At 38.6% G+C, this 15191-nt stretch overlaps 1 protein-coding gene across 2 annotated transcripts in view; it reads left to right on the forward strand.

Moving 5' to 3' along the window:
* Nucleotides 1–15191, forward strand: part of PARL (presenilin associated rhomboid like) — a 51779-nt gene that overhangs the window by 13633 nt on the left and 22955 nt on the right. For both annotated transcript variants that reach the window (XM_045502811.1, XM_045502812.1), the window contains exons 2-4: nucleotides 352–547; nucleotides 1037–1177; nucleotides 3795–3843. In XM_045502811.1, the coding sequence (XP_045358767.1) occupies nucleotides 352–547; nucleotides 1037–1177; nucleotides 3795–3843 (386 nt within the window). The remainder of the gene's footprint in view (nucleotides 1–351; nucleotides 548–1036; nucleotides 1178–3794; nucleotides 3844–15191) is intronic.

Genomic DNA, 15191 nt, shown 5'->3' on the forward strand with positions numbered 1-15191 from the left:
CAGACTCCATTTCGGGCTCTGCGCTGACAGCTTGGAGTCTGGAGCCTGCTTTGGATTCTGTGTCTCCCTCTCTCTCTGTTCTTCCCCCGTTCATGCTCTGTCCCTCTCTCTCTCCTTCAAAAATAAATAAAAACATTTAAAAAAAATAATAAATAAAGTTGCTATATTTTTCTAGAAAGGCACGGTTCAGTGTTTTGAATTTGAATTCTACCTGGGAGTAGGCATCTTGGCTTCTTTGGAGCTACAGAGTGAGAATGAACTAAGATGTTGATGGCAGGCCAGGGGTGAGGCTCATAGAGGTTGATGTTTCCAAGACAGTGCTCTTGGTAATCTCTTATTTTCCCCTTAAAGGTTTAACTTTTTTATTCAGCAAAAATGTGGATTCAGAAAAGCACCCAGGAAGGTTGAACCTAGAAGATCAGACACTGGAACAACTGGTGAAACATACAAGAGAAGTGCTTTGATTCCTCCTGTAGAAGAAACAGTCTTTTATCCTTCTCCCTATCCTATAAGGACCCTTATAAAGCCCTTGTTTTTCACTGTCGGGGTAAGTGCTCATGTCACTAGGAGTCACCTAACTTGCTGCTGGTGTAGTGTTGAAGTACTGTTTGTCCTATTTGGTCTATCTTAAAGGCAAGTGGAGGGGGATTTAAAGGATCTGGGTATCTGGGGTCATGAATGATTACAGGAGAATGTGAATTTAATAATTACTATTAGAATCTGGTTCATTTATGTAAGCCCTGGAGAAGAATCTTATGGGCCTCTTATTTGGGGTAACTTTTCATGTGATACTAAGTTGATACTTTGAATTTTATTTGAAAATTTCTGGCTGTAAACAGGCTCCAGGGTACTGTGGAGTTAATAAAATGTGGGAACAGTTAAATATTCTTTTCACCTAATAGGTTTTACTGTGCCAGATGTTCCTGTTCCTTCTGTTGCTTTGTAAGAAGCAATGAAAATGAAATATTGTCCTTGGAACTATGTGTAGATCTATTTCTCTTTTGAATTTATTTTGTGATATATTAATTTTATGTAGTTTACAGGCTGTGCATTTGGATCAGCTGCCATTTGGCAATATGAATCACTGAAATCCAGGGTCCAGAGTTATTTTGATGGTATAAAAGCTGATTGGTTGGATAGCATAAGACCACAGAAGGAAGGAGACTTCAGAAAGGAGGTAAAGATAAACATGGCTTTCTTCTAGTTGATCATAAATTTTGAAGTCTGGTTATTTGTGAAGTGTTTTTAGTGACTGACGACCTTTAGATCAGCAAATATGTAGTTAGTGAATTTAATATTCTTCTTTAGAGTCATTTCATTGTGGTGAGTATTTACTTATGCTTTGCATGTCTGGCAATATTGTACTTGACAGTGTTCCAGGAAGTTTGTACCTCTACCCACATGTATCAAAAATCAAGTTGCTAAAAATTAATGTTGTGGTGTCTCTCTCAGCCCTACTAAAGTTGAAGGGCTACTGTTTTGTATCACCTTGCTGGATTATTTTAGAGTCCATATTAGAATCATAGGCAGTTTTTCAAAACATTTATGCTTCAGGTATAGAAATATTATGTGGATTTTATTTTTAAGTAATCTCTACACCCAGTGTGGGGCTCATACTTACAACCCTGAGATCAAGAGTCATATGTTCCACTGACCAAACCAGCTAGGCACCCCTATTATGTGGATTTTAAAAAGCTTGGTGGCATGTTTATATACCTTTGATTAAATACCCTCTGTGGAGTATTTCTAACTGCTCAGGGCATGAGGATGCAAGAAAAGGGTACAAATACAGAGCTTTTAGAACTTTTCATTATTTCACATGTAAGTTGGTGACCCTCTTTCAATTTCTTAACTGTTTTTTTGTTTTACAAATATTGCCTTTCAAATAAAATATATTTATGTCATTTGACAATACTTATTGAGCACTGAGGCCTTAAGTTAATATGTGGATCCAGGTTCATTTGGTTTTCAAGCACCTTTGGTTTTTTTTGTGTGTGACACGTGCCTCTCTACTTGGGAGAGAAGGTTGATGTCCGCTTAATTTTCTCCTAATGATAATTCAGCGTTCTTCAAAGTACAAAGAAGTATTCATTCTTCGTTTCCCCATAGACATGCAAGTAGCATGAGCCATACCTGTTTTAGAGAGGCTTGGTGTCAGAAGGACAGTGGGTGTAATATTTGCAGGTGAAAGCTAGAATAGTTAACAGTGATTTATTCAGTACAATATGTTTGAGGAGGTAATAACACTGACCTGTTCCATAATCTTGGATTCCTTAGAATGCTATGGGTTTCCAGCACATGGCTGTATTATAAAGTTTTGATGGCCCAGTTGGTTCTTTAGAATGGTGAAAAGTGACACAAGCAATATACATAATCTTTTCCAAAGATGGATTTGTTTATACTAGGTAAACAAATGATAGGTTATAAAATATAAAATCCATGCCCATTAAAGAAAATTAAAACAATACATAAATATAACATGGGGAGCAAAAGCCCTGGGAACCCCTGCCACACCACTATATATTGTAGGGAGTAAGGTCTGAAAGCTCATACACAACTGAATTAAAAATACAAAAATGGAATCATTGTATATGCATCAATATACATACTGATCTGTAACTTTTTTTTTTTTTAACGTTGGATTTCTTTCTGTATTGGTATACAAAGTATGGTTCAGTTTCATAGTTAGAATTTGTTTTTTAGGGGCACCTGGATGGCTCAGTTGATGAAGCATCCAATTCTTGATCTCAGCTCAGGTCAATCATGATCTCCTGGTTGGTGAGGTCGAGCCCCATGTTGGGTTCTGTGCTGATAGTGCGGAACCTGTTTGGGACTCTCTCTCCATCTCTGCCCCTCTCTGTGCGTGTTTTTTTTTGTTTGTTTTTTTCCTCTCTCTCTCTCTCTCTCTCTCAAATAAATAAACTTAAAAAAGATATATTTTGTACTTTAAAACTTTAGTCGTGGAAAAATTTCAAACATATAATAAAGAAAAATATAATGAACCCCTGTCATCCATCTTCAGTGATTATTGACACAAGGCCAACTTTGTTTCCCTTCTCTCCCCACCACTGATTACTGTAAAGCAAATCCTAGGCTTATTTTGATGTGTGTCTTTTTTTCTAAACCTCAAATTATCATACCTTAAAAGGTAATATTAGAAAATATTCTTGGTTAGGATTCCTCAACTAGATTGGACCTTGGTGAATAATCACTTAAATTTGATACCTATTTACATCTGATAGTGTGCTAGGTGCTTTATGTTATTGATATTTCTCACAGCAGTACTACCACTTGTCTATTTACTGTCTGCATTTCATATGTCAGATAACAAGTTTAGGAGTAATTTGTCTGATGTCCCACAGCTAGACGGTCGCTCTGTAGAGAATGTGAGCTAGCTATAAAGCACCTGCTTTTCTGTTTTGCCACATATTTATTATGTCTGTTTATTGGTAAGTTTAAAATATTTTCCTAACGTTTATTCATTTTTGAGAGACAGTGCAAGCAGGGATGGGGAAGAGAGAGAGGGAGACACAGAATCCGAACCAGGCTCCTGGCTCCAGACTCTGAGCTGTCAGCATAGAGCCTGACATGGGGCTCGAACTCAAGAACTATGAGATCGTGACCTGAGCTGAAGTTGACTCTTAACCAACTGAGCCACCCAGGCGTCCCTGTTTATGGGTATTTTTACACATGAGGAATCTTTTTATGCACAAAGCTTTTTCTCCCTGGCTTTTCATTTTCCTAGCCCGAAAGTATTTACCATATGGTGATAGGCAATTTTCCTTCTGTTTTAGATTAACAAGTGGTGGAATAACCTAAGTGATGGCCAACGGACTGTGACAGGTTTGTGTTAGCTTACACGTTTTAGCCATTCAAGGGAAGAGAAATCAAACCAAAAGGTACAGTATGTCACAGTCGATGGCTTTTGTACTCTGCTCACCAGTGGTTAGAAGACAGAGTCTCTGTACCTTCAGGCTAATGTAATAGTATAACAAGTAGTGTGGCATAATGGTATACATGATGCTGTGGGTCAATTGCTTTCTAATTTTGACGTAGTATGACACTGATCAAATAATCTATCTTTGTTGTAGAATCCTAGCTTGTGTAATAGGTTGTATTTATTACTTCCCTATTAAAGAAATTAAAGGGGATATTGATTAATCACCTTCTTTATGCAGAATGCTTTATACACATTCTCTCCCTACCTCACAGGGTTGTTTACCGGGTAGTTATCTCCCTTTTTACCAATAAGGAATGGCTTTCAGAGAAGGAACTTTTCCAAAGGTCACACTGCTAGTAAGTAGTAGAGCTAAGTTGCAAAACCCAGGTCTGTCTCATTCTGAAGCTGATTTTCTCTTTACCATGCTGTTGATAAAATCCTCTTTGAATAAATATAAGCATGCCATGCATGTCACCATGATAATTTAATTTTTGTTCTTTGTAAATTTTTATGACAGACAAAGCTGGCTTTTCAAAGTAACACACAATATTTTATGGACTTAGTTACTTGAGAAATTTGGGGAAATGGATTTGAAAGTTTAACAGTTGTACAGATAGGAAAAAAAATCTTCCTAGAAAAATAGCAAAATGCTGCTTTTTCTCAAATACAGTTAGTCTTAATGGTACTCCTAATTTTTTTACCTACCTAAGTGGAGAAAACGTGCTTATTTTCTTCCTTTGGACTCTTTCCTCTGTCTGGAAGGTTTACTTTTTCTGTCTCCTTGTTGGAACCTGAACTGGTTTTTTAAGCTTATGCTTCAGACATTTCTTCTCATAGGAAATGTTACTGGACTGAAGTGGGTCTGCTCCTTGCTGAGCTTTAGACCGACTACACAGGTGGAGTTGCCTCAGAAGGTTATCCTTATCTGTACAAATAAGGAGACCATGGGGAATAATTTCCGAAGCCATGACTCTCTGACAGGGGTAAGCAGGCTCCTTTCATCAGGGCTTGAGATGAATATTGAGAAGGCACTTTGTGATTTGTCTGTACAGGCTTCCCCTCACATGTTTCTTCTCCTGTTACAGCAGTTCATTAGTGTCTAAAAGATGAAAGTGACCATTAGGCAGAAGCTTCTGGGAGTTTCCTGAGTTCAGGGAGTCTTGCTGGTAACAGAAGTGCTTTCATTTTTTTGAACTCATTGCACTTTTTAATCATTTATAACACAGCCTGCCTTAGTAATTGTGCATGCAGCATCCTAAAGGACAACGGTGAGATTTTATTTTTTTTTTTCACTTTTTGTAGCAACTAGCACATGTCTTGCACATACAGTAAGGGCACTTGATGAAAATCTGTTAAGTGAATGAATGTTAAATGGACTCTTGAATCAAAGGATTGAGATTTTTCAAAAGTATATTGCCATACTGTAGAATTGATTAGTCAGTGAGGTTTAATAAATATGATACCTTTCAAGATAGTTCTATACTAGTACATCTCTTTCCATTGGGATTAACAGGAGAGTTTTGGTTTGTTTGCTTGTTCTCTGAAAGTAACCAAAATTAACAGTATTTCCTTGAGATAGCAAAGTTTTGATTTCCTTTGACATTTTCAGATTTTTTGCCATTAAATATTTGAAGAAACTTGGGGTCAGAATTTAAAATATTTCTCATGCCAGGGGTGCCTGCCTGGTTGCTCAGTTGGTTAAGCATCTGACTCTTGGTTCTGGCTCAGGTTGTGATCTAGCGGTTCATTGAGCCCATGTTGGGCTGCGTGCTGACAGTGTGGAGCCTGCTTGGAATTCTCTGTCCCCTTTTCTCTGCCCATCCCCTGCTCGCGCATGTGCTCTCTCAAAATAAACATTAAAAAAATAAAATATTTCTCATGCCAGTACATAGCGTATTCAAAGAAATTGGTATTTGGAGATAACTGAAAATCAGAATTTCCCCTAGCTTTTTCTTTTCTTTTAGTCTAATCATTTATTTGGCACATAGGATGTAGCAGTAGGAAGAGACAGATGTTTTTAATCTAACTAGCAGCTTGTATGTAAAGTATTTTGAACCACATAAACATGAGCAGTCATGCCAAATCCTTATTGTGAAGTTATCTAAGTGACTTTAAAAGCTGAGGAAATGCTCTTTGATCCATTCAGTGTCACCTCAGACTTCTGTTGTAGGAAATAATTATTTTGGTAGCAGTGAGTCTAGCTATACAACATTTGTTAGTAATGTTTAATATGTTAACTATATACTAAGAGTCTCATGTTTATGTGCTATTCTCACGATTATAGTTACGTCTTGTCTCTTCAGAAGTGTCCATTCATCCAGCTTACCTTGCTTAGCTCTCCCAGTTGCTTCCTTTGGGCTGATCCTAAATGAGGTTGGCTTAGCTCCTGATTTTATTTGAGGATTGATTTATGGGGTGACAGATTGTGTACCACTCTCTTTCTTGGATGGCACATGTTTTCTGTTGTTGTTGTTTTGTTTTCCTTTTTGCATTTTGAAAGAACTTGAAAAGTCCTTTCAAAGCTCTTTGAGACCAGTGTGTTATCTTTGCTTTGTAGTATTCACTCCTGGGTAGTGGCAACATGAAAGCTCTGGTAGGTTAAGGATGTCTGATTGTTACATTGAACATTTCACATAAGGACTCCTTGCTGTCTGAATCTAATGAGCTCCTGAATTTGGATGGCAAGATTTTGGACATAGGAAGTTCAGGCACATAGTTGAGGCATAGGAAATGTTTGGTTCCCGAGCTTGAGATAGCAAGGGGTATCTCAGATTTACCCATATCTCTTTGGTTCCTAGGTTTAGATAAGAACAAATCATAAAGGATACCTGTAATTTATTGTTAAGGTAGAGTCCAGTGATGAGGTGAAAAACCTCCCTGCCTTAGAGTTGATGATGTCCAGTTTGGAATCCCTGGTTTTGACTCAATCTCAACCTGTCCCTGGGAATCCCTTTTTCAAGTGTGCTAGAGAACTGGTCTTGCTCCTTGTTTTTCCTCCCTATTTGGTTATTTTGGGGATTTTTTTTTTTTAATTTTTGGTATTAATCTTAATTACTACACAGAAATCTCTCCCCAAACTTCACATTTCTTTGAACAGTTTTTATATGTTCACTTGGTATTTGTAGGTGCGTCAGATAGCATTCTTCAGGTTAGACTTGTGCCTGATGCTTTTACACTTAAGCTCTTCTCCTGTTCTGTTGCGTTGATCTGCAAGGCTTTTAAACCTGTACTTGAAGTTCCTAGGCAACCTCTAAGGAGAGGATTTCCTCTACCTTTCTAGCTTTCAGACACTTGCCGGGTTTTCCTGTTAACCCAGCAGAATGCTTACTTTACTATTTGGTAAAGCTGAGAGAGAAGAACCTACCAAATTATTGTATCTGATGAAGGAGGAGACAGGAAGGAGGAGGATGGGAAGAGAAGACTGGAGAAAACAGTGCCCCGTCCATATCTATTGTCAGCTCCAAAGTTTAGGCACTGCTACCCTAGGGTCTTGACCCTTCTGCCCCAACTTCTAGAGTCTATTTTTTTTTTTTTAACATTTGTTTATTTTTGAGAGAGAGAGAGTGTGCGCGCGCACAAGCAGGAGAGGGGCAGAGTATAAAGGGAGACAGAGGATCCTAAGCAGGCTCTGTGCTGATGGTAGAGAGCCTGATGTGGGACTTAAACTCATGAGCCATGAGATCATGACCTGAGCCAAATTCAGACACTTAACCTACTGAGCTACCCAGGTGCCCCTAAAGTCTGTTTTTCCTTTGCTTTCTGCTTCTACCAGGATTACTTTATTTTTTAGTTTCAATTTTCTTTCCCCTTATACCTTTCAAAGATTTTGAGCTATACTTCCTAGACTAAGGTCTGCTTCCCTGTTCCTGAAGTTGTTCATAAGGCAGTGTTTACTTGGTCTTCTAGCTAATCTTAACCTTTTAATTTGTCACTGTTTTTCCTGAAACTCGTGGTTTCTCAGTCTTCAGACAAGTTATTTTTATAGGGTAAAGAAAAAACTAATGGTTGAGTGCCAGTTAGGCTTCAAGTACTAGGATAGGTACTTTACATACATACTGTTATCCTTATTATTAGTCTTCATTGAAAGAGCCCTGTTAGTGGTGTCCTTATTGTTCAGAATGGGTAACTGAGGCTCAGAGAGGTTAAATAACTTGTCTGATATCACACAGTTTTAGCTGGAGATGGGGAACACACTCCCTTCTTAGTTTAAATAATAGACTTTTGATTACGTCTTTTCACTTTCAACTATAGCAGATCATCACTAAATTACCTTTCTGGTGAACCACACTGCCTACTCCCATCCCAGGTATTTGGGTGTTTATTGACAGCCCAAATTGCAGCAAATTGTCCCAAAATGGCAGGCTGGCATAGGATGGCTGGGATAAAAGGGAGCCCTTTTTTGGCTACGTAGATTAGTCTTTGCCATTGTAAAATGAATAAATGTGCATATAAACAGATTAAAATAGTGGTAAAGAATATATAAAGTGAAAAGTCTTTCTCACTGTAGACTTCCAGTGATGCAGTTTCTGTCCCCATAACAACCACTCCTTTTTAGTTAAACTTGTATGTTCTATTAAAGCATCTATTTTTTTTTTAAATTTTTTTCTTTTTAACATTCATTTTTGAGAGGTAGAGCACAAGCGGCGGGAGTCAGAGAGACATAGAATCTAAAGCAGGCTCCAGGCTCTGAGCTGTCAGCACAGAGCCCAACGCGGAGTTCGGATCCACAAACCGTGAGATGACCTGAGCCGAAGTCAGACGCTTAACTGACTGAGTCACCCAGGCGCCCCAAGCATCTATTTCTAAATAGGCATTTATACTTCTCTGCACCTTTTTTTTTTTTTTTTTATTCCCTTGATATTTTAAAGGACATTGTATCAATACAAGTAGGTCTTTTGCTTCTTTATATTTTATTGAGGTATAAGGTGCATAGAAAAACATGCACATTTCAGATGTACAACTAATTTTCACAAACTGAGTACATCCATGTAATTAGCACCCGATCAAGAAATGGAAATTACCAGCACCTTGGGCTCAGAATGTTCTTTTTTAATAACATTGTAGTAACTCATGGAAATGAATATTATGTAGCAAGTCTTTTATTAATGGATATTTTAATAGGTTATATATTTTAATAGGTTTAAAAACCTATTTTAATAGGTTATAACCTATTCACTGCAGTGAATATCCTTATATAGAGATATTTGTACTCTTTTGAAAGTTAATTTTTAGGATGAGTTACTGGAAATAGATTTGCTGGGTCAAAGAGTATTTATGTTTAAAATTTTACGTATTGTCAAAGTTGTCTTGAAGTTGTATACCAATGTAAACATCCTCCATTAACATACAGAGTTTAAATAAATCCTTTATTTCTAAAAGTTGCTCACAGAGGAGGTTACATATTCTCATCTGCAGGGAGGGTGCAGAGAAATAACCCCTTTTGTGGTTAGTTTGTAAAGGTCTTTGTCTCCCTTATTGTGGATTTGCCCTATTCTTTTCATCTACCCCTATCAGTTTCTATTTGTCTCCCGGTAGGAGGATTGAAGATGGGTGGTCTTTCTGGATTTTCTCTTGACTCTAGAAAGCTGTGGGACCAGTCCTTAACTAGTTTTGTCCATACTGCCCAGGAAGAGAAATTGTAGTCACTGTGTGAAGCCAACAGGATGATCCCTGTTCCTATAGTCCTGGTTCCTAGGGAACCTGAGGTAGGGGCCACTTGAGCTCAGTTCTTTGGTTGTCATGGTTGTATATACGAGTCAGTGTCTGGACTGGCCAGGTTTAGCTTCCTTCAGATAGAGAAGCTGTGGAGTGGTGAGCTGGCCCACCTCATCAGCAGAGGGGATCCTGTACTTAGCTACTGAACCTCAAGTGGGATAGTGGGTCCTTTTTTAGGAAAAGAGAAAAAAAAGGTTGTACTACCTTCGTTGGGCTAAGGAGGAAAATGGACTGAGATTATTGAACCAAGCAGGATTCCCAAATTAGTATATATTTCTTTTAATCAAGATATTATTCACATATCTTATAATTTGCCACATAAAAGTATGCAGTTCAAGTGGTTCTTATTGTATTCACAGTATTGTGCAACTGTCATCATCCCAGGACATTGTCATCCCGAAAAGAAACTCCATACCTATTAGCAGTCACTCTCCATTCCCCTCCTCCCCTCAGCCCTAGGCAGACACTAATTTATTTTCTTTCTCTATGGATTTGCTTGTTCTGGACATTTCATATTAATGGAATCACATATGTGGCCTTTTGTGTCTGCTTTGTTCACTTAGTGTAATGTTTTCAAGGTTCACCCATGTTGTGGCATGATGTATCAGTCCTTCATTTCTTCTTGTGGCTGAATATTCCATTATGTTGTTTATTTATCTGTTGATGGACATTTATTTCCATTTTTTCGTTATTATAATGCTGTGGATTTTTGTGTATACATTTTCATGTAGACATGTTGTCATTTCTTTTGCTAATATACCTTGAGTGGAATCATAGGGTCATATGGTACTCTTTAACTTTTTTAAATTGTGGTAAAAACAAAATATATCATGTTAGCCATTTTTTTTTAAACATTTATTGTTAGACAGCATGAGCATGGGAGGAGCAGAGAGGCGGGGAGATACAGAATCTGAAACAGGCTCTGAAAAGTCAGATGCTTTATTGACTGAGGCACCCAGGCACCCCCATGTTAGCCATTTTTAAGTGTACAATTCTATAGTGTTAGGTATGTTTACATTGTTATGAAACATTTGTAGAACTCTGTTTTCTCTTGTAAAACTGAAACTCTATGCCAATTACACAACTTTGCACCCTCCCTCCACCCCCCCGCAGTTCCTGGTAACCATCATGCCACTCTGTTTTTACAAATTTGATTATAGACCTTATTTAAGTAGAATCAAACAGTATTTATCTTTTTTGACTGGCTTATTTCACTTAGCATGCCCTCAGAGTTCATCCATGTTGTAGTGTGTGATAAGATTTCCTTCCTTTTTATGGCTATTGGGTGTATATCTTTATTCCATTGTGTGTATATATCACATTTTGTTTATGCATTCACTCATTGATAGACATTTGGGTTTCTTCTACCTCTTGGCTATTGTGAATAGTGCTACTGTGGACATGGATGTGCAAATACCTCTTTGAGACCCTGCTTTCAGTTCTTTGGGATATATACCCAGAAGTGGAATTGCTGCATTATATGGTAGTTCTATTTTTAATATTTTTGAGGAAGTTCCATACTGTTTTCCATAGTGGTTGCACCACTTTACAATCCCACCAACAGTGCATAAGAGTTCTAATTTCTCCACATCCTCACCAGCACTATTTCCTTTTCTGTTTTTTTGATAGCAGCCGTCCTAATGGGTGGGTGAGGTAACACATTGTGGTTTTGATTTGTATTTCTGTAATGGTTAATGATGTTGCACATCTCTTCATATGCTCGTTGGCTATTTGAACATTATATTTGGATAAATGTCTATTCCAGTCCTTTGCCTATTTTTATTTATATTTTAATTTTTAAGTCTGTTTTGAGAGAGACAGAGTGTGAGCAGGGGAGGGGCAGAGAAAGAGGGAGAATCTCAAGCAGGCTCTGTGCTCAAAGTGTGAGATCATGACCTGAGCCAAAATCAAGAGTTGGTTGCTTAACCCACTGAGCATAATTCAGTCCCTGTTATATTTTTGTTTTCATTCATCTCAAAGTATTTTCTGATTTCCCTTACGATTTCTTCTTTGGACCATTGGTTATTTAGGTGTGTGTTAATTTCTGCATCTTTGTGACTTTCCTGTTGATTTGTAATTTCATTTCATTGTGATCAGAGAATGTAATTGTATAATTTCAGTGTTTTAAAAATTTATTGAGGTGGCTCAGTCGGTTAAACATTCAGTTCTTGATTTTGGCTCAGGTCATGATCTCATGGTTTGTGATATCAAGCCCCACTTCAGGCTCTCCGCTGTTGTCAGGCTCAGCACCGACAGATTCTTGGGAATCTCTCTCCCTCTCTCTGTACCACCTCCCCAAATAAATCAATAAAACTTTAAAAGAAAAAAAAATTATTGAGACTTGTTTGTGGCTGAACATATGGTCTATCCTGGATAATGTTACATGTGCTCTTGAAAAGAAAGTATTCTCTTGTGTTGAGTGTTTTATAGATGTCTGTTAGGCGTAGCTGGTTTATAGCTTTGTTCAAGTCTTCTGTTTCCTTGCCAATGATCTCATCTCTTATTGCAAATAAGGTATTGAAGTCTCCAACTATTATGGTTAAACTGTTTATTTCTCTTGAGTTCAGTTTTTACTTCATATATTTTGGGATTCTTTGTTAGGATCATCTATGTTGTTTTCTTGTTAGGCTTGTGGTGTACAAGAGCCCAGGAATATATTGAGGTTTTATAAGCTCCTATGGACATCTCATTCCTCAGCTTTTCCTTTTAAGATTTTTGTTTGGTCTCTTGTTTACTCCAGATATTATCCCCCACTGCAGGTAGCCATGGACTTAAAACACTTGCCTGTAATTGTTTTTGACAAGTGCCCCCTGGAAAAAGGAATTGTGTACTTGAGCTCTCAGTCAAGTCAAATATAGACAGCCTTGCAAGTGGGGCTTTGCAGGGAAATATTACAACATCAAATAATAGTTCTTTGGGAATGACGCTTTGAAAGAGTTCTAGCTCCATTGTACTATCTCTAGTGCTTGCTAGGCTGTATGAGAAATGTGGATTGTTTTCATAGCTTATAGCTTCAACTTATAGCTGGAAAGTGGAGGATGGGACCAGGGCAAGCTAAAGTGCCCCAGACTTGCTGTTCTTGAGATTCAGCCATTTTCCTTAAATGATGAGTTGCTGCAAGCTTTTAGCTAGTTTCCAGAACTGTGAAAAAGTTGCTTCTGACAGCTTTTTGCCAATTTTTCATTGTTTTGTGAAGGGGAGAATTTTTCAAGGTCCTTACTTCATTATTTTCATTGATGTAATCCATTGCCTCCCTTTTGGTAAAGGTAGGTGTTGAGCCAGCAGCAGTCTTAAATCAGCGGTGTCAAGCTTGTTCAAGAGTTGACTGAGTAGGGAGGAGGCAAGTGACACTCGCTCTAAATGGAGATACAAAGACCTTAAGCAGTTCTATTTCTCAAAGGGTAAGGAGGGAACCATTATGTGAGCTTCTGCATACTAGGTACATGTGGTATTTTGTTTAAGCCTCACTACAACTTTTGTAAGGTATACGAGGTATTTATCTTCATTTTACAAATGAAGCTGAGGTGAAGGAGATGAAATGCTTCAGACCACAAAGCTCTACTAAGTGGCATATGTAGGATTCAGACTGGAGAAGGCTGTTCCCTTTCTACCATAGTTTTCATTTATGGGTTTTCACCATGTGACTGCTGCATTTAATTGTGCTTTCTCATTTCATCACACTCAACTGTTTAAGGTAGATTTTATTAGCCCTATCTTCCAGAAGAGAAAACTGAGGCTGAGAGGTTAGGGGCTTCTTCCCTAAGTTATAAGTAGGACAGTCAGTTCAGCTGGACTCCTTTATCCATGCCTTTAGGCAACGTGCAGTGCTGCCTCATGCCTAGGATTACCTCACATCCTGTCCTATTCATTGGCTTCTGGGGACCAACCTGCTGTTTCCTAGATAAAGAGCCCTTTGATCTGAACTCCTAGAGTGACCAAGGTCAAAAGAAATCCTATTGGCTACCTATGTCTGTGTATAATAGAGCCCTAGATTAGGAATTGTGGCTTGGCCACTGAATTTGGCTCCCTAAAAATTTATATCTCTTACTTAGAGCCTCAGTTTTTTCATCTATAATTGGCCTTCAAAATGGGATGTGCATCAAGGAAAATAACTGCATTTTGCTTTTCTCATTTAAAATTTGTTAGTGTATTTTAGAATGAATTACAGTGATTTGTGTACATAATTTGGGTATGTATGTTCAGTTGTTTACTGATGGGATTCTTAACCGTAGACCACAGGTCTATGAAGTGAGAGTTTTTTGTTTTTTGGGTTTTTTTTTTTAAGTTTATTTATTTTTGACAGAGACAGAGTGCGCATATGAGCTGGGGAGGTGCAGAGAGAGAGAGGGAGACACAGAATCTGAAGCAGGCTCCAGGCTGTCAGCATAGAGCCTGACACGGGGCTCGAACTCGCAAACTGTGAGATCATGACCTGGCCGAAGTTGGACACTTAACCGACTGAGCCACCCAGGTGCCCCTATGAAGTGAGAGTTTTAATTTTTTTTTTTAACGTTTTATTTATTTTTGAGACAGAGACAGAGCATGAACGGGGGAGGGGCAGAGAGAGAGGGAGACACAGAATCGGAAGCAGGCTGCAGGCTCCGAGCCATCAGCCCAGAGCCCAATGCGGGGCTCGAACTCACGGACCGCGAGATCATGACCTGAGCTGAAGTTGGCCGCTTAACTGACTGAGCCACCCAGGTGCCCCATGAAGTGAGAGTTTTAAGTACAGCGTGTTCTGGTGCTGATATTCTGTCTTAATTTACCAAAAAGGCCTCTTTGGGGTGAGAATTTGGCAATATTAACTCTTTGGCTACTGTTAACCTTGATATCTTTGGTTATCTCTCCCCTTCTCAAGGCTTTTCCCTAGTTGTAATCTCTTCAGTCATAGACTAGACTCTGCGGTACTATGCTGCTTGCAGTTTCCAGAACTGTCTGCTGTATGTCACTGGTTTCAGAAAGTAGCCTGTGGAACATGCAGAGTAGTTGTTGCCATTTTTCAGCTTAGCAGGCAGGATCAAGGACCCCATTTTGCTTTCTTTGCAGTGTACCACAATTGGAGCAAATTGTATAGCCTCAATTATTTTCATGATCATGGCAGCCCGGGGCCAAACTCTTCTCATGTCCTCCTTACCCTGAGATACCAGTCACTATGTACAGCAACCTAGACCTTAGAGGATTCTTTGGGTAATAAAGATGTTTAAAGAAATCACTGCTCACTTTCATAGAATAAACCTGGTCTGTTCCTCTGTCTTCGGAGACTCCGCCCTTCCTCTCCCCACCTCCCTTGTTCCAGGGTTCCAGGCTCCTCATTGGGAGGTATACATAGTACTCTTACTTGCCTTCCTTATGACCCCTTTTCCCCATCCTTTCATGAATACTGTTCCTCTCACCATCTTTGAAGGAGTTCTAGTTGGTTATTTACTGAAAATGTGTAACAGCTGTCAGTCCCCACTAGTAAGACATACGATAAAATTAATGGAATCAATTCAGTTAAATACAACAAAATACCATTTCATGTGCCATGGAGAAAAAA

This window comes from Leopardus geoffroyi, chromosome C2 (genome assembly GCF_018350155.1).
Source record: "Leopardus geoffroyi isolate Oge1 chromosome C2, O.geoffroyi_Oge1_pat1.0, whole genome shotgun sequence".
Taxonomy (NCBI): domain Eukaryota; kingdom Metazoa; phylum Chordata; class Mammalia; order Carnivora; family Felidae; genus Leopardus; species Leopardus geoffroyi.